This window comes from Propithecus coquereli, unplaced genomic scaffold (assembly GCF_000956105.1).
Source record: "Propithecus coquereli isolate 6110/MARCELLA unplaced genomic scaffold, Pcoq_1.0 Scaffold441, whole genome shotgun sequence".
Lineage (NCBI taxonomy): Eukaryota > Metazoa > Chordata > Mammalia > Primates > Indriidae > Propithecus > Propithecus coquereli.
The window spans coordinates 2,301,260-2,322,670 of NW_012150186.1; the positions used below are offsets into that span (position 1 = coordinate 2,301,260).

Consider the following 21,411-nt stretch of genomic DNA (forward strand, 5'->3'; position numbering starts at 1 on the left):
TAGGACCTAACGAGCTGCCATAAAAATGTTAAGTATGGTTTAAACACAAAAAAATTCTCATTACCAAATATGATCACATACAAAAAAAAAGAAAAAAGAAGTTTTCAACAGTTTTAAACAAACAAAAAGGAAGCTTATTAAGTCCAGCCTCCACTGACAGAAAACGTATGCTCTGAATATTGGTCTGAACTTATGTTCTAGATCAGTTTCATTAAATAATACAATGAAGTGCCCATTATGTATTTTTTCATGCTGTTACAAATCAATCTGCAACAGTTTGGGGATACTTAGAAGATGCTGAAGAAGAATGTGTTACAGAACAAATTAAATTTTAGATTCAGTGAGCTGCTGTCTCAAGTAAAGGGCTTCTATAGTTAAAAGACTGACAGATGCAATTGGTTTTCCCTCAGTGGCTTACAAGATAGAACATTATTAAACTTGAGATAACATATCTGAATATACTAGACCAGAAAGTACAGTCACAGAATTTAAAAAGTATAAATTTCCAACTCAAACTGGGCCTATACACTGAGCAGAAGGCAAAAGGAGAATGTATTCATTTTACTATGGTGGGCTGGCTAGAGTTCAAGAGAATCAAAGATATAAAAGAATTACAGAGCTATTTGGTGGGAAGGAAGTCATCATTTCATAAAGGACTCAAAGATTTACATGATTTCAAATCATGCTTTAAGTTTCTGCAGCTTCCTTTAAAGAAAACCTCAGAATGTATCTGAAATATCATCTATCCTGTAAGTGTGGTTCAGTTTTCGGAAGAATTGATTGAACTGAAAACAAACTATCCCACCAAGAAGACATAGTGTTCCTGGAACTTTAGAGATAAATACATAGACTCTGGAGGTACCCAGAAATTTCTTACAATTGTCTCTCAACAATGTTTAAGTCCCCTGTCCCTATGAAAATCCATTTAAAATATAAAATTACTGAAATGAAAAATGTGTACTTCAATCAGTAAAGCTTGAATCAGAATTTATATACACCCTCATTTGTCCAGAACATGAGTTCTTTAATATTAACAACAGTTGACACATAAACCCAAAACTGTAGCCACTTCTACCTCTAAGCTGGTGAATTAGTTTCCTCTTGCTGCTGTAACAAATTACCCCTAAACTTAGTAGGTTAAAACAAAAAAAATTTATTATCTTATAGTTCTGGAGGTCAGAAGTCCAAAATCACTCTTAATGAGCTAACATCAAGGTGTCAGCAAGCCTCATTCCTTCTGGAATCTCTCAGGTGAGAATCTGTTTCCTTGCCTCTTCCAGCTTCTACAGACTAAATGCATTCCTTAGACAAGTGGCCCCATGCCTCAAATCACTCCAACTTCTTGCTGCCATTGTCACATCTCGAACTACGGTAGTTCCCCCAATCCATAGTTTTAGTTTCCATGGTTTCAACTACAACCCAAAAATAGGTAAGCACAGTACAGTAAGATCTTTTGACAGAGAAAGACCACATTCACATAATTTTTATTATAATATATTGTTATAATTGTTATAGTTTATTAGTTACTATTAATCTCTTATTGTGCCAAATTTATAAATTAAACTTTATCATAGATATGTACATATAAGAAAAAAACATAGCATATATAGGGTTTGGTACTATCCATGGTTTCTGGCACCCACTGGGGGTCTTAGCATGTGGATAAGGAGAGACTACTGTACTTAACTCTACTATTCCTGCCTTCCTCTTTTAAAGACTCTTGTAATTATATTGGGCCCACCTGGATGATCTAGGATAATCCCCCACCTCAAGATCTTTAAGTTGATCAAATATATAACGTTCCTTCTGCTATGCAATGTGACATATTCACAGGTTTTCGGGATAAGGATGTTGACATCTTTTGAGACCATTATTCAGCCTACCACAGGTGATAATAGGGAAGGAGTAGAATTTAAACATAGTAGTAGTTAAATATTATTTTTCACTTTCAACATTAGTGAGGAAGAAAGAGAAAAGACTGGAATTTCAAAGCATCTGCCCATTTTTCTATGTTCTAAGACCATGCTGGCCATTACAATAGCCACTACATATATGTGGCTCTTGAGCCTTTGATGAGAATATTCCAAACTAAGATGTTCTTGCTATAAGTGTAAAGTACATATCAAATTTTAAAGACAGTACAGGAAAAAATGTAAAATATCTCATAATTAATTTTATGCCAATTTTTTATTTTGAAATGAAAATATTTGGAGTATATTTGGTTGAATAAAATACATGAACAAAATTAATCTCAACTCTTTACTTTTTTAATGTGGCTACTAGAAAATTTTAAATTACATATGTGAGGAATAAGCACATCCAAAAAAGGTGGAATGAGGAGCTCTGCCATTAAAGCAATGAGAACACTGACAAAAATTCTCAAAATCAACTTTTTCAAGACTTTGGAAATTAACCAAAGCCTTGCAATAAGCGATGGACATTTATTCAAGTAAAACAACTGAATTTTAACAAGACCCTCAAGCTTTGTGATGCCTTAACTTGCCATATTACCATCCACCTCTACCTGGCTCTGTGGTAGCCGTGAGAACCAACAGACTCATTGAAAGCTATGAATACAAGCAGGCTAGCAGCCACAGAAGTGGGCAGAATGAGTTTGAAGTCTAGGAAAGAACCCATCCCAGAGAATTGTCACTATTTAACCTGTCTAGCAGTGCCCTGGAAAAGCTCCATTTTCAGGTTTGCTTTATTTGACCTCCCTCAGAGCTTACTCAATGCAAAGAGCCCTATCCTTAGGGCATTTTTCAAAAACAATCAGTAGCAATTGTTTAACATCACAGCTGGCTAGGACAGTGTTACTACTGGTTGTAGCAAACAAGAGGCTGACCAAAAACTTAAAAGGAAACACTGGGTAATGTGATATCCATAAAAAGCACTGAAAAGCTCCAACATCTTTCCTGGGAATCTAGAATGCCATGTGTATATGTTTGGCTACGCACATTCACAGGAAAGACTAGAGAAGTCTTAATCTTTCACCTATAGCTGACCTTGAAGTTCTGCACAAGCATGAACCGAAAGCTAAGGTAAAAATGTAAACTCTACCCAACATACACAGTGCTCCAACAAAGGGAGGGAAACATATTGGTTCAAGGCAGTTAAGAAGTTATCCATCTACTCAACCACTAACTATGAAGTAGCTGCACACGCAAAGAATAAAGACTTTATAGATTTTACTCAGAAAAGTCACTAGACAACCACAAAGCAACAACAACAAATAGAAACAACGAAAACCCTTTGGGAGTGGGAGAAATCTGAATTTCACAGTTACCACATTCTATTATTTGAAATATCCAGTTTTCAACAACAAAAAAATTATGATACATACAAAGAAATAAGAAAATATAGGCATACACAGTGGGGGGGGCAGGGAAGACAGTCAAGAGAAACTACCTCTGATGAAGCCCAGATGTTGTATGTACTAGACAAAGATATTAAATCAGTTAAATCAGTTACTATAAATGTGTACAAATAAATAAACCCATATCTAAAAAATTAAAGGAAAGTGTGAAATGAGATGAGAATGGAATCACAGAGGGAAAAAGAAAGAAAAGGGGGAAAAACAAATAACTTGAATAAATAGCCAAAAACTTCTCAAATTTGATGGAAAACATTAATCTACACACCCCAGGAGCTCAACAAATTCCCAGAAGAATACACTCAAAGAAATCCAAATCTAGACACATCAGAAACAAACTTTCTGAAGACAAAAGACAAAGAATCTTGAAATTAGCAAGAGAAAAACAACTTATCACATGCAACACATCCTCAATAATACAGACACCTGATTTCTCATTAAAAATCATAGATCCCAAAAGGCAATGCGACAACATATTCAAAGTGCTATGGGGTGAACAAAAAAAGACTAATTGACCAAGAATTCCATATCTGGCAAAAACTGTACTTCAAAACTAAGGGAGAAATTAAGACATTCCCAGATAAACAGAAAATGAGAGAATTTATTGTTAGCATATTTACCATACAAGAAATACAAAAGAAGCCCTTCAGGATGAAACAAAAAAAAAACACTAGACAGTAACACAAGTACACACAAAGAAATAAAGAGCACCAGTAAAGCCGACTATACAGGTAAGTATAAGAGATAGTATAAGTTTATTTTATTTATAATTTTTTTCTTCTCCTACCTGATTTAAAAGAGAACTGAATAGAGCTATATAGACAGTCCCCAACTTGTGATGGTTTCACTTATGATTTTTTGACTTTACAATGATGCAAAAGCAATACACATTCAGTATGATCTTCAACTTACAATGGGGTTATACCCAGATAAACCCATCAAAAGTTAAAAATATAAGTCAAGAACACACTTTTAACTTATAATATTTTCAATTTATGATGGGTTCATTGGGAAGTAATCCCATTATAAATTGAAGGGCATTTGTAATTGTAAATCTATGTTGATGGACATTACAATGTATAAAGTTGTAATCTGTATGACAGTAACAGCAAAAAGTAGAGGAAAATGAATAAAGCAATATTGGAACAAAGTTTTTACATACTATTAAAATTAAGTTGGTATTAATCTAAGAAAGATTATTTTAGATTAAGATGTTAATTGTAATCCTCGAGGCAACCACTAAGAAAATAACATATATTACATAAAATATATTTTATATAAATACATTTTTAAAAGGAAAAGTAGGAATTAAAATGGTATACTAGAAAATATCTAATTTTAAAAAGGCAGGCCAGGCGCAGTGGCTCACACCTGTAATCCTAGCACTCTGGGAGGCCAAGGCGGGTGGATCGCTCAAGGTCAGGAGTTTGAGACCAGCCTGAGCAAGAGCGAGACCCCGTCTCTACTAAAAATAGAAAGAAATTAATCGGACAACTAAAAATATAGAAAAAATTAGCTGGGCATGGTGGCACATGCCTGTAGTCCCAGCTACTCAGGAGGCTGAGGCAGAAGAATTGCTTGAGCCCAGGAGTTTGAGGTTGCTGTGAGCTAGTATGAAGCCATGGCACTCTAGCCCAGGCAACAGAATGAGACTCTGTCTCAAAAAAAAAAAAAAAAAAGGCAGTAAAGGAGGAACAGAGAAACAAACAAAAGACATAAGACATACGGAAAACAACAGCAAAATGGGAAACATAAATTCTACCTTAGTAATTACATTAAGCAGACAAAACTTTTCAATCAAAAAGCAGAAATTTGGCAGCATGCATTTTTTAAAAATGATCCAACTGTATTCTGCCTACAACAGACACACTTAAGATTCAAAGACACAAAGAGGTTGAGAGCAAAAAAAATAAAAAGAGAAAAAGAAAAAATGATATACTATGTAGTAGTGGTTGGATTGTCTTCAAAAAATCATATGTCGAAGTCCCAACCTGGTACCACAAAATGCAACCGTATTGGGAGGTAAGATCTTTAACAAGGTAATTAAGTTAAAATGAGGTCATTAGGGTGTTTCCTACTCCAATATTATTAGTGTCCTAGGCCTGTTACAGATCATTCCCTCGTGGCCCTCAGAAGAAACCAACCTTGCCAAAACCCTGATCTCAGGCTTCTAGCATCCAGAACTGTGAGAAAATAAATCTCTGTTGTTTAAGCTACCAAGTATGTGGTACTTTGTTATGGCTGCCCTAGCAGACTAAGACATCATGAAAATAGCAACCAAAAAATAGATGGGCTGCCAAAATACCAAAAGCAAAATGTGACATATTTGAAGGGAGAATAGACAATCCAACAATAATAGATGGAGACCTAAATAAAACAAGTAGGCAGAAAATCTACAAGAGACTTGAAATGCAAAAATGAAAATCGAATCCATTTCACATTTACTAAGTATACCAGAGAATAGCAAATGTTAGCAAGGATGTGGAAAAATTGGAAACCTCATAAATTGCTGGTGGGAATATGAAGTAGTGCAGCCACTTTGGAAAATAATTTGACAGTTCCTCAAAATGTTATATATAATGTTATCACATAAACTAACTACACCTAACAGACATCTATATAGCACTCCACCCAATGACGGCAAAATACACATTCTTCTCAAGTGTACCTGGAACATCCTCCAGCATAATCCATTTGTTAGGCAAAACACAAGCCTTAGCCAATTTAAAAGGACTGAAAACACACAAAGAATATTTTCCAACTACAATGGAATGAAATGAGAAATTAATAACAGAAAAATATCTGGGAAATTCACAAACAGGTAAATATTAAACAATATATTCCTACAAACCACTGGATCAAAGAAGAAATCACAAGAGAAATTAGAAAATACTTTAATATAATTGATTCTTACAGAGAAATTTATAGCTGAAAATGCCTACATATTTTTAAGTCTCAAATCAATAACCAAACATTCTACCTTAAGACATTGGAAAAAAAAGACTAAATTAAGCCCAAAATGAGCAAAAGGAAAGAAATAATAAAGATAAGAATGGAAATAAATTGAAATAGGATATAGAAAACCAATAGAGAAAATAAATCATTTTTTTGAATTAACAAATCTTAAGTTAAACTCACAAAGAAAAAAGAGAAAATCCAGGTTTCTAAAATCAGAATGAAAGATAGGAAACATCTCCACTGATGTTACAGAAATAAAAAGGATTATATAGGAATACCATGAACAATTGTATGTCAATAAATTAAATGCTATAAATAAAATGGACAAATTCCTGGAAAGATACAAACTACTGAAACTGATTAAAGAATAAATAGAAAAACTAAATAGACAAATAACAAGTAAAGAGATTGAATTAGTAATCACAAAACTTGAAAAAAATTCCAGGCCTTTTTTTACCTTCACTGATGAAATTTACCAAACAATTAAAGAACTATTCCAATTCTTCACAAACTCTTCCAAAAGCTAGAAGAGAAGGGAATACTTCTCAACTTATTCTACGAGGTGAATATTACTCAGATACAAAAAACTGACAAAAACATCATAGGAAAAGAAAAGTATAGACCAATAGCCCTTATAAATATAGACCAAAAAATCCTCAGTGACATACTGGCAAACTGAATACAACAACATATGCAAAGAATTATACAACTTGACCAAGTTAGATCATTTCCAGGATTGAAAAATTGGTTCAATACACAAAAAATCAATGTCAATTGTTAATCAATCAATAACCAAATAACATAGTAATAGGATAAGTGATACAAACCAAACAATCATCTCAATAGTCACAGAAATAGCATTTGCCAAAATCCAACACTTTTTCCTGATAAAAACATTCAGTACACTAAGAATACAGGGAACTTCTCCAACCTGATAAAGACTACCTAGAAAAAAAGAACAGATAACATCATACATATGGGGAAAGACTGAATGTTTTGCTCTGAGATCAGGAAAAGAAAAGGATGACTGCTCTTGCCACCTTGATTCAACATTGTACTGGGGTTCTTTCTGTCCAGAGCTATTAGGCAAGAAAAATAAATACAAGAAAAAAAAAGATTGGAGAGGAAAGAAGTAAAACTATCTCAATTTGCAGATGATGAGATCTTGTATATGAAAAATCCTACAAAGTCCACTAAAATACTCTTAAACTAACAAATGAGCCCAAAAAGGTTGCGAGATACAAGATCAATATACAGTAATCACATTAAGTTCTATTGCTCAGGGCTGATCACAATAATTTACCTTTGGAGAATACAAACAGCCTGTGTAATATAGCATCTACTCCAAGGTCACCTGATTTGTAGCACTCTCCTAATGTTGCACCTTGGCAGACATTGTTAATAATCATAGCACTGTTTTTCCAAACTATCTCAACCTTCTCAATACCAGTCTCCAGTCAGTCCAAATGGCAGAAAGATTAAAGCTGTTTGCAGTCTTGTGTTGCTTCTACTACCATGCCACCAGAAGAACACTAGAACTTAATTCCTGCTCCACAGGTTTGGCCCAATACCCTGCCAAGAAATCCCCTCTCTCTTCCCCCTCAAAAAACAGTCTGTCACTGATTCCTAACTTTGACTGGACCTACTAACTATAGAACATTAGATTATTATTTGAAATGTCAGATCATGTTTATTGTTCCAATGAGTATTAATAAATGGCCAGATTTAGTGCCAATGCCAACTACTAGGGGAATTCTTTCAGTCAGTCACATCAACCTTTCGTTGGTTCTTAGAACATGTTAAGTTTTTTCCTGTTTCAAGCCTTTGTATTTATTGTTGCCTCTATCTGGAACAATCTTGACATGGCTAGTTATATGGCAAGCTCCTTCTCATCCCCCAGATTTTAATTCCTTACAATAGTCTTACCTAACCAGTCTATATAACACAAGTGTTACCTTTATCAAATTCTTTCCTTCTCTGCATTTATGACTTATTACTTTTATATTGTCTATATCCCCACCTACAATGTAAGTTTCATGGGTCAGGAAACTTCCTGGCTCATGTATCACTCATTGTATTCTCTGGCATATGGTAGATGTGGAACAGGGATGAATGGATGGATTCTGTTAGTGCATATTCAACTTAATTTCTTACTGTCCAAGTGAAAATCAATATGTAAAAAGAATTGGATAATACAATAATAACCTTTAGGTGAAAATATATTTAGTATATGGCATTTATCACAATAGAAAAGTAAATTAAAGCATTTTAGAAGATTTTTCTATAAGCATTGAAACCAAAACAGTTACCTTTTAACTCTCAGCCATCTAGAAAATGAAATCAACCATAATATCCAAATTGCTAAGCACTCCCGCTAATTAAGGTCTTATTATACATTGCTGGTATATAATGACTCTAGGCTAAAAAATAATTATAAACATGAAAAAATTAGTCACCATTACATCTCATACTCATTGTATAGAGAATTAATGTTCCTAGAATTAAATCTCAGCCACAATGCTTGATGCTAGTGGTTTACTGATCATCTAGCTACAATGATGGCATAATAGTGGGGCCAAATAGACCTGATCCACTAGGAATCAATTGGTCCATGACTTACGGTGGATAAATAGTCACCATTAATTAGGTAATACAAAAGGATATGATTATTACTTTTTATTCTACATAAAATTTCCTGACCCCAGAAAATACAAAGATGAATGTAGAATTGAGTAACAGCAACAAAAACAAATTTTTCTATCTCTGGTAGTAGAGAATATAGGTAATTCTAATACTGTTAAACCCAGTTTTAGGAAAAGTCAATTAAATTCATTATTCTACTAGATTCTGCAAGGACAAAATCAACTTAGGAAATACATGTCAACACCAATACATCTTTCTCTTTCCATTTCTTTCATATCTTGATCTTAATCGTTTCTATTTTTTTCCAGAACATTTAAAAGCACCAAACTGTTTTAAAGTATCTAATAAGAAAATTAAATTAGATCACCATAAAATTTATCCTTTTTTCCTTTGGAATATTCTCCCACTAGTAATCATCAATTATTACAAGTTAAAAGACCTAATTTTCCTCATTTGTAGCTCATGTCATATAAAAATATGCAATGCCCATGAATATAATTAATGATTTCAGTTATACAAAGCCAGAGCATCATCCCAATAGACTTACATGCACTTAATCTTCTTTAAAAAGACAACAAATCGACCAATCCTGGCACTCTCGGAGGCCAAGGCGGGCGGATTGTTTGAGCTCTGGAGTTCTAAACCAGCCTGAGCAAGAGCGAGACCCCATCTCTACTAAAAATAGAAAGAAATTAATCAGACAACTAAAAGTATAGAAAAAATTAGCTGGGCATGGTGGCACATGCCTGTATTCCCAGCTACTCGGGAGGCTGAGGCAGAAGGATTGCTTGAGCCCAAGAGTTTGAGGTTGCTGTGAGCTAGGCTGACGCCATGGCACTCTAGCCCGGGCAACAGAGTGAGACTCTGTCTAAAAAAAAAAAAAAAAAAGACAACAAACCATGTTTAGTATTGAAGTCAATTTGCAGTTAACCAATACCCTAAATAATAACCCTAAAATAATAACATAAAATAATAAAGCATGTAAAATTCTTTAGAGTTTCTTTGGAAGTCATCTGATTTTCATTTTTTTGGTGTGTCTTTACCTTCCTAATTACTCATCTTAATATCAAATAATTTTTTTCAATTTTATTTTGCTTTACTTGATTTTTGTTTTCTATTTTTTAACTGATGAATAAAAATTATATATACTTATGGTGCATGTATGATGTTTCAATATAAGTATACATTGTGAAATTTTGTCAAGCTAGTTAACATATCTATCACCTCATATATTTATCATATTTTTGTGATAAGAACATTTAAGATCTCTCTTAGCAAATTTAAAGTATAGAATACATTAACTATAGTTATCATGCTATACAATAGATCTTTAGAACTTATTCATCCTATCTAATTGAAACTTTGTGCCCTTTGGCCAACATCTCCCCTGGCCCCCACCACCAACCCCCAGCCTCTGGTAACCACCATTCTACTCTCTGCTTCTGTGAGTTCAACTTTTTTAAATGTCACATTTAAGTAAGACCATGTAGTATGTCTGTTTCTGTGCCTGGCTTATTCCACTTAGCATAATGTTATGTAGGTTCACACATGTTGTTGTAAATGACAGGATTTTCTTGTTTTTTAAGGCTGAATAGTACTTTATTTTGTGTGTGTATACACACACACAGGGCACATTTCTTTATCCATTCATCCACTGATGGACACTTAGGTCGATTCCATACTTTGGCTATTGTGAATAACGCTGCAGTGAACATGGGGATGCAGATAACTATTCAACATATTGATTTCATTTCCTATGGATATATTATCATAAGTGGGATTGTTGGATCATATGGTAGTTCTATTTTTAATTCTTTTGAGAAACCTCCACACTGCTTTCCATAATGGCTGTACTAATTTACATCCCCACCAATAGTGTATAAGGGTTCCCTTTTCTCCATACGCTCACCAACACTTGTTATCTTCTGTCTTTTCTATAATTGTCATTCTAACAGATGTGGGTTGATAGCTCATTGTGATTGTGATTTGCATTTCCCTGATAATTAATGATGTTGGGCATTTTTTCATATACCTATTGGCCGTTTATATGTCTTCTTTTAAGAAATATCTATTTGGGTCTTTTGCCCAATTTAATGGAGTTGTTTGTTTTCTTGCTATTGAATTGTTTGAGTTTCTTACATATTTTGGATATCAACCCCCTATCAAACGTATGGTTTGCAAATATTTTCTCCCATTTCATAAGTTGTCTCTTCACTCTGTTGATTATTTCCTTTGCTGTGCAGAAACTGTTTTGTTTGATGAAATCTCATTTGTCTATTTTTGCTTTTATGGCCTGTGCTTTTTAAACTCACAACCAAAACATCATTACCAAGAAAAATGTCAATATTTTCCCATGTTTTCTTCTAGTAGCTTAACAGTTTTAGTTCTTATGTCTTAAGTTTTTAATCCATTTAGAGTTGATTTTTGTATATGTGCTGAGATAGGGTCCAATTTTATTCATCTGCATGTGAATATCCAATTTTCCCAGCATCATTTATTGAAGAGACTGTCCTTCTCCATTGTGTTTTCTTGGTACGTTTATCAAAAAACAATTGACTGTAACTGTTTGGATTTATTTCTGGGCTTTCTGTGCTGTTCCTTCGGTCTATGTCTGTTTTTAAGCCAGTATCATGATGCTCTGATTACTATAGCTTTGTAATATACTTTGAAATTCAAAAGTGTTATGTCTCCAGCTTGATTCTTTTTCCTCAAAATTGCTTTGGCTTCATTAACAAAATGAAGACTAAAAATCATATGATCATCTCAATTGATGCATTAAAAGCATTTGACAATATTCAACATCCTCTCATAAGAAAAACTCAACAAATTAGTCATTGAAGGAATGTACCTCAACACAATTATAGCCCTACATCACAAACCCACAGCTAACATCATACTCTATAGTGAAAAGCTGAACATTTTTCCTCTAAAATCGGAAACAATACAGTGATGCCAACTTTCACCATTTCCATTCAATATAGTACTGGAAGTCCTAGCCAGAAAAATTAGACAAGAGAAAGAAACAAAAAGCATCCAAATTGGAAAGGAAGAAATAAAATTGTCTTTGTGTGCAAACAACATGATCTTATGCATAGAAAACCCTAAAGACTCACCAAAAAACAAACAAAAAAACCTGTTAGAACTATAAACAAATTCAGTAAAATTGCAGGATACAAAATTAACATACAAAAACCAGTAGCATGGCCGGGCGCGGTGGCTCACGCCTGTAATCCCAGCTTTCTGGGAGGCCGAGGTGGGTGGATTGTTTGAGCTCAGGAGTTCGAAACCAGCCTGAGCAAGAGCGAGACCCCGTCTCTACTAAAAATAGAGAGAAATTAATCGGACAACTAAAAATACATAGAAAAAATTAGCCGGGCATGGTGGCGCATGCCTGTAGTCCCAGCTACTCGGGAGGCTGAGGCAGGAGGATCGCTTGAGCCCAGGAGTCTGAGATTGCTGTGAGCTAGGCTGATGCCACGGCACTCTAGCCCAGGCAACACAGTGAGACTCTGTCTCAAAAAAAAAAAAAAAAAAACCAGTAGCATTTCTACACACTAACAATGAACTATCCAAAAAAGAAATCAAGAAAATAATCTCATTTTCAATAACATAAAAAATAAAATTAAATGCTTAAGAATAAATTTAACCAAGGAGATGAAAAGACTCATACATTGAAAATTATAAAACATTAATGAAAGAAATGGAAGAAGACACAAATAAGTGAAAAGATATCCCATGTTCTTGGATTGTGAATTGGAAGAATTATTGTTACTATAATAAGCAATCTACAGATTCAATGCAATCCCTATCAAAATTTCAGTGACATTTTTCATAGAAGAAGAAAAAAAAATCCTAAAATGCATATGCAACCAGAGATAAATGTTAATATCCATTTGTATCTCCTGAATTTAAATAGAGCAGTGGAAGATCTTATTTAGGAAAAATGCTGATTAAAGAATGGAACTTGGACTAGGATTAAAAATTGGCCACAGAGCAGGGCACAGCGATGCATGCCTATAGTCCTAGCTACTTGGGAGGCTAAAGTGGGAGGATCACTTGAGTCCAAGAGTTCAAGTCTAGCCTGGGCAACATAGCAAGACTCTATCTCTTAAAAAAAAAAAAAAGCCTGACCACAGGTAATTTAGGATTGCTAAACTGACAAGGGCCTTTAAAGCAGGAATGGAATAGGCTCCTCAAAAGAGGAGCAAATGCAAAATCACTGTTCCCCGATTTCTTGAGCTCTCTGCTATTACCCTCTTTTTTTCTTTCTCCTTCAAAGGGAGAGAATTCCTCAAAGGGGTCTCCTCAAAGGGAATTCTCTCAACTTTATTGGTCATAGACCAAGCTGCTTCTCTACCTTTCCATCCTCTACTCATGCTCCTACATAATCTTAGCTTTCAACCTCCAGCTCCTTCCTAGATAAACAACTGTCTTTCCTTACAGATCTGGCACATTTATAGGCTTTTCTCAAGGGAATTCTTCTAGAGCTGACTTATCAATTACATCCAGTAGGCACAATGCCTAAGGCCCACAATGCTTTAGGGGTACACAGAAATGTTTTAATTTTACTTTCTTTTAAAATCAGAAGAAAAAAATTGATGCAATAATAATAAACACAAAATGATGAATGATAATCATTTTATACAAATGCAATTATAGAATATAATTTTCAATATCTTTATGGAGGAAAGGACCCACAAAGGCAAAAGATCTTAGGGCCCAGAGAAGTCATAACTGGTCCTGACTTCTTCTGAGTCAGCCTAGTCCTAGATCTCTCCCCACTGAAAACTAGTCCGTCCATCCCCTCCTCATAGGTAAGACCCAGACCAAAGTTCATTCATTTCAAAACTTGATATATAGTGATGGTTGCATAACTCACTAAATTTCATTAAGTTGTCATCTGAAATAGAACGAATTTTATGATATGTAATATATACTTCAATAAAATTGTTTTTAAAATGGTATAAAAAAAGAAAAGCAGAAACCCAGGTGTATCTAGAGATACAAGAAAATGAATTTCAGATTACTATACTTGTTTAAGATTCAAAAGTTTATCAATAAAATTTACAAGAATTAAATTTTATCTACCTTCATATGTTCATATAACATGAAGCAAATATACAAATGGGAATAAAGTGACAAAATGTTCTATATGTGAAAATAGTTACAGTGCTAAAAAAACTAACTCATTGTAGTACTAATTAGGGGAGCCTGGTTGCAATTAAGTACAGGAAGGATATTAAAACTTCCAAAAGATATTTCTGTAAGCCACAACAGAAGAATAAGAGCAACAGAATAATTGGAACCACATCCAAACCCACTTCCTTGTTATTTACCAATATCATCTAAAGAACACTGTTCAGATGCCGATGTTAGACAATCTTGAGTGGACAACATTAAATCAAATTCAGACTAAAAAATATCAAAAGAATTTTTGACAAGGGTTAAAAGTTTATAGCCTTGAAACTACAAAAAATTTGGTGCCCACTACAAACCACATCCCGGCAATTGTCATGTCCCTACAACGGACTCCTTGAAATAGTTTTGTTGTGGTTCAGGCAATCATCTCAGAGTTAATAATTAGCTACTATTCAAATCAAGTATAATTTTTCTATTTTACACTAGGATCACTTTTAAGAGGAGAGAAAAATTTCATTTTTAGCAACTAGCATTGAATGTTATAATCATTCGTCATCCTATGTAATGCAATCAGAAGAAATAGAAAAGTATGTTTTTTACCACTGCATGAAATCGTAGTCACTTGCCACGCAGCTGAAATTAAGTCCAAATGTTATCTGCTTAATGCAGGTGAACGTTTATGTAAAAAGAAGACACTGAATACTTTTTTATTTAAAAAAAGGTGAAGTTTTCTGTTATGCTTCTTTAAAATGTACCTAGAAAAAGTACTTCTTATTTACATAAAGCAGATTGTAATCATTTTTTGGTTTGGTTTTTGGATCTAGAATCTATAAATGTTATCTTGAAAACCGAATTGAAGTTAGTCGATTTCTCTATTATGAAATTATAATAATGATGATAACAATTATGTCAATAACCAACTTTTTAATTTCAGCATATTTCTAACACTGTGAAATATTTTTTCAGTGACTTAATAAAATTAATGTTAGTCATCAGTAAAATACTTTCTAATTTACAAAGCATTTTTCACATCCTTTATTGCATTAGATCCTCAAAACAACCCTGTTATATTGGTATCGTGAATATTTGTAAATTGCCTCCTCAAAATCCATTTTCCTCTCCTGTGGCCAAAAAATAACCTCACTATTCCTTGGGGGAATCGCCTCTCCTGGTCTCAACCATACAGTTTGGATAGAATTAACCCCAGTCTTAGTACCAGGGATGGCTTAAGCCAATCAGCGTATTCGTTCTTTCAGGCCTCAGTAATCAGTTTGGGAATGATCACTCAAACAAGGGAAATATATGGTTTTGTTTTCTGGGACTTCTAGGAAAGGGAACTTCCCTTTTCTTCTGTGAAATTATTGTAATATTCTGAAAGCCTCCTGAATGATACGTTACAAGAATGTAAGATCTGGAATCAGAACCTCTACAACTTTAGCACCACATAAGGAAGGATGGAGGAAAAGGGAGAGAGAAAGAAAAGGCAGAAAGCATAGAAGAGGAGTGAAAACAGGAAAGTAAAGAAAGACAAGCAAGAAAAAGACAGGAGAAAAGAGATGCCCAGGCTAGAGAAGCACACATCAGGAGAAAGGAGGCAGCCCAGAGACCGGGAATAGGGCAAAGGGAAGAGAAAAACAGAGTTCTGGCTGCAGTGGGTTCAGAGAGTGAAAATGTTCCTATCACCCATTGCCTTGTATTTCAGGTAAGCTTTAGCATTAATTACTATCTGTTACCACTGCCCTGTGGAGCTTTCCAGCCACTATTCATAGCCCAGAGGCTATTCTGAATGGAGCAGCTGTAGCAAGTATTCAAGGAGACATATTCTTTGGTTGAAAAAACCATCACATAATAAAATTAACAGATAGAGAAACAGAAGCCTTGAGAAATTAAAATCAAAATTCCTAAGCATGACATATGAGACCCCCTAACACTCTTGGCCTGGCCAAGTTCTCTGACTTCGTCTCCTGCCATTCCCCACTCATATTCCAAGCTCCAACTTTGTCATATCTCTTTGCCCTGACACTTGCCATTAGCCATGCCAGGACTACACCTCTCTCTCATGCCCAATTTGGTGAACCACTCCTCATCCTTCAAGCTGCAGCTCACATATGACTCCAACTCTCCCATATGACCTGGCTGTATCTACTACTAAGCCTTGAACAGATGTCTCACCTCCCTTTCCTAGCCCAGCTAGCACAGAGCCTGGGACACAATGAGTGCTCTGTTGATTAGAGTTGAAACAAAAAGTCCAGTCATCCTATGACTTCAAATGCCGTTTTTCTCAAAATTCTTATATTTCAACAAAAACACTTGACTGTAAGTTAAATTCCATGATAGTCGTCACTCACTGGATCAAAACATGGTAGGTAATGATCCAGAAGAGCCCATTTTGTTGCACTATCTTTTTGTGGCTCTTGGTATGTTTTGTGTGTGGGATGGGGTGGGGGCCTTGCTATGTGTTTGTCACTGAATGCTCGCTGTTTGCTTTCTCTACCTCTTATTCGAGTTGCCTTCTCCCCTGGAGCTTCACCAGAGGAAAGCCTAAAGCTTGCCTGCCTCTCAGTGCCAGAGCTTTTACCTTAAAAAATAGGGACAAGAGATCCAGTTGGGATGTCAGAACCAGAGATCTTGCTGTGACTCTGATGCTTAAGCAAGTAAACCGCTCTTAGCCTCAGTTTCCTTGCAAGTAAAACAGGAATAAAAATTCCTACGCTACCCACCGACCTAAAGTGATCAATTATTGTTGAGGATCATATAAAATAGAAGATGTGAAAGTTCATAGCTCTAAGACAAGACATAATGGATTTTTTTGTTAGAAGATAGTTAATGAGTCTTAAATAAAGTAATTTTAGCAAGCTTTGACTGAGTTAAGGACAGTACAATAGGCCAAATCACTGTATAATAGTATAAAAGCAAATTATCTCATCATTAGCTGTTTATCAAGTACTTATCCTAAGTCAATGGTTTTCTACCTTTTTCTCATCTTCCCTAATAAACCTAAGGGACTATGAGACATTCCCATTGGTACCAGTGGTTCTTCCATTAATCTCTAAAAATTGGGAAAGCCTGCTATTTGACAAACACTGGACTGGGCATTGGGGATGCCACGGTAAACAAAAACAAGCATTGTCCCCGCATTCATGGAATTTGCAGTCTCAAGGAACATGGACAATAAACATAGACATGCACACACCAAAAATGACTGGACTATATATCTGTGTGTATGTATGCATGAGTTTCCTCTCACTGTGTCCTCACTTTGAAAGAGCTCTGCAGGTAATGCCACCCACCCCCACCTCCACCCCCAGGGAAACACACACCTTCACATGGTGAATCACTAGTTAGGTGCTGGAAGAGAATTAAACTCTATAATACAAGAGATTTTTTTCAAAAGCTAATTAATTAATAATTGAAGTATAGAGTAAAGCAGTCTAGGTAGAAATCAGGAGACCTACATAAAGTCCCAACTCCAGAACATGCTACATAACTTGTGAGGCCTAGTGCAAAATGAAAATTATAGGGCCTCTTGTTCAAAAATTATTAAGAATGTCAAAGCAGTGATAGCAGAACATTTAACTAAGCCCAGAGCCTTCTATGACAGTATAGTTTCATGGGTCACACGCCCATGAAACCTTCATGGCTTCCACACTTATTAGTGCAACTTTTATCCAGTCACTAAACCTACCTCAGGTTTAAAACCTACCCCAGCTATAAAATTAGGGGAAAGAAGAAAAGACTTTCAGCTCTTTCCTATAACTAACATCCGTGGTTCTCTATTAAGGAGCAAGATCATTCATTTGAAGAGAGTTCTTTTACCCTTTAAAGAACCATTAAAATTCTGATTGATTCAAAGCTACTGTTATGTGAAAACCCATACATAGTATTTCATCTTCAACCATATTGATGTTTTTTATTTCTATACACCTCCTTAATTTTGCCTAAGAGAAAAAAATGTCCAAAGCAGTGTTCCAAGTTTACTATTTTCCCATGTATGCCTTTTAAATCTGAAATTCCCAACTGAGGTCTCTATATCCAGAAAGTAGTTTTTCCCACAGTAAAATGTCTCCTTGCACAAATTAGATATTTTCTTTTTCTATCCCTGAAAAATTATCTATTCAGAATCAACTTCCTCATATGGTACAGCATCTGGGTCTGATCCAGTAAAAAGGAGGCAAAATGTCATTTTGAGAGTGAGTTAACCCTTTTGTTCTACCAGTTTAGTATGTAGCACAACATAACTGATAACTATCTAAACCAGAGGTTATTAATCTGGAGTCTATGGACATATTTCTAGGAATTAATTAACCTTGAGTGGAAAAAAATTATATCTTTATTTTCTTCAACTTCTAACTAAAATTTAGCATTTTCTTCAATTATGAATGCTGGCAACAAATCACAAGAGTATTAGCAGTACCTATGACTTGATCACCAATTAATATTACACATATTTTCATATCATATTACAGTTATTACAGATACATTGAAATATCATTTATGCTCAACACTACCACAGAATTTTAATAGTATTAAACCCACTGCTAAATCTCATGATTTAATATGTTAGTAAAAATTATATATAACACAAATTTGATTTTTACATTGAATAACTATATTTCAATATAACTGGCTTCCTTTATAATCCTAAGAATCTCATTTTATGTGTTTAAAAAACATAATTTCAAGGAAAGGTTCACAGACTTCACCAGACTACCAAAGGGGTCTATGACACGTAAAAGGTAAAGAAACTCTAGGCAAAAGAAGTTACAGAGCTCATGTGATAAAATAGAAATTGTACTCCTATCTCACAAGTAGTAATAGACCCATTCCAGTAAAAACAGCCTGTAAAATTCTAGTCCAACAACAATGTCTACATCACAACAAAATTTTCATAGCCTATTTGTTTTACTATGAAAACATACATCAAAACAGAACAGCTTTTGTTGTGGTGGTGTTGTTTCTGTCTGTTGTTTTGGGGTTTTTTTAAATTGTTTTAGTACATGTGATGACAGGATTTTATCTGAAAAGGTAAACCCGAACACAGTTTTTATGCCATTATCTAAAATGTTATTTGGATTGGTACCTGAGATGACAGTAGGTTACAATCAATGAACAGTCCTTTTCCAGTTTTATATCTTTGTATCAATCCAGCCATAATGGCTCCATATGAGTACAGGCCAGTGGCAAGATCAGTCATAGCCACTCCTGGGCGAACTGGATCTCCATCCTGATTTTAAGGTTGGGTTGAGAAAAACAGAGAAATTGAAAATTAAAAACATCATACGATTTCTCGACTATTCTAAAATCAAATAAATAATTGTATATGAAGTGTGCACACACACACACACAAAACAAATACAACAAATTACTATTGTGGATATCCATTGATGACAATAATATATTTATATTTACTGTGTATTTCTCACTGTATTTCTCTCCCCAGCCCCTACTAACCTAACTAAACCAAACCAAATGAAATAAAAGATGTTTTAGATGTGTTTTAATTCTTCTTAATATATTTTACTTGGTTTATACTAAAAAAATAAATAAAAAGTGAATTTCAATTTGAATGAGTTAATCTGTTGGAGAGGAAAGAATTAAATCATTATTTTTCTGTTGGATGAGAGGCTCTCTTAGGAAGAAAAGGAAGGCAGAAGATCTGAGCTAATCTTATAATCATGCTAATAGCTAGCAAATATGCTAACGGTATTTACTTAAAATATTTTTTTTAAAAGTACCCATGAAAGGCTTTTAGCAAAATACTACTGATTTAGGATTAGTATCATAAACAAACCTAGAATCCATAGATGTGTGGGACATGGGGCATGTGGCATAGGCATGAGCTATGCAACCATCTGGGTACAAAATGGAGATGTCACACAGCTGTGACACTCCTTGCTGTGTTAGATAACCCATGTACTTCATTAAGGATGTCATCTACTGATCTGGGCTTGAGAGTTTTGTCTGTTGTGGTAAGAAATAATCTGGGAGAGTCTCTCAATGTCCAGGACCTCTCTCTCTGCTTCTCCTGTTCCTTTCGATTGCTTGTATCCTTGAAATCATAAGGAAAGCTTGATATTGATTAACACCTCCAATTCATGTCAGTCTGATTCGACAATCCAATTGTTGGCCCATATGTAAAGATATTAGAACAGTGCTTGACACACAATAAGTACTTTATAAAAATCACTCATCAAAACTATCAGCATTATTATTAGTCATTGTTATATCAGACAGTTTGTAATTTTCACTACCTTTAATTCTGCTAAGACTTTCATTGGACAGAAGACCTAAAAAACCCCCCACTTTCCCATTTCTTCTGGTTGATACATTCATTCATCTCCTTATTCATTAATTTCAGCTGCTGTTGAATCATTTTCAGAAGCTAATTTTTCCTTTTCCACAACCCATACATAAGCCATGTTAATCATCTTACGCAAATACTGAAAAATGTTAAAAGCAAGTAAGTGAGACCAGATAGTGGCTAAGCTTATTTTTCTCTGCTTTTCAACACAATTTCAAGGAAGATATTACCATGAAAACTGGGACTGTTTGGCAGTCTTCTAACTATTATTATTGTCAAAACTTGTAACATAATGACTTGAATCCATAATTTTAAAATTAAATTTGTCATTGGTATTTAAAATTATTTAATGTGTTAAAAATGAGAGATAAGTTCGAATTTAAGTTTACAGATATCTTCTTTCTCACTATAAAATGAACATACAGTTGACCCTTGAACAACACAGGTTTGAACTGCATGAGCCCACTTACATGTAGATTTTTTTCAATAAATGTTACACCAAATGTACCTGCCTCTCCTGCCTCCCTTTCTACCATCTCTACATCTTCGATTTCTCCCACCCCTGAAAGAGCAAGACCAACCCCTTTTCTTCCTTTTCTTCCTCATCCTACTTAACATGAAGATGATGAGGATGAAGACCTTTATGATGATCCACTTCCACATAATGAACAGTAAATATATTTTCTCTTCCTTATAATTTTCTTAATAACATTTTCTTTTCTCTAGCTTACTTCACTGTACGAATACAGTATATAATACATAAAACATACAAAATATGTTGTTAATCAACTGTTTATGTTATCAGTAAGCATTCTGGTCAACAGTAAGCTATTAGAAGTTAAGCATTTTAGAAATCAAAAGTTATATGAAGATTTTCAACTGCACAGAGGGTCAGTGCCCCTAACCTCTGCATTGTTCAAGGATCAACTGTAAACATATTTTATCTGCTACATTTCTCAGACCAATATGAATAATTAAGGTAATAAACCCTATATAT

At 34.6% G+C, this 21,411-nt stretch overlaps 1 protein-coding gene across 1 annotated transcript in view; it reads right to left on the reverse strand.

The window, feature by feature from the left end:
* The window catches only part of SUGCT (succinyl-CoA:glutarate-CoA transferase), a 317,029-nt gene that overhangs the window by 202,929 nt on the left and 92,689 nt on the right, over positions 1 to 21,411 (reverse strand). Inside the window, exon 8 of the mRNA XM_012654527.1 lies at positions 19,194 to 19,337. Within this exon, the coding sequence (XP_012509981.1) occupies positions 19,194 to 19,337 (144 nt within the window). The remainder of the gene's footprint in view (positions 1 to 19,193; positions 19,338 to 21,411) is intronic.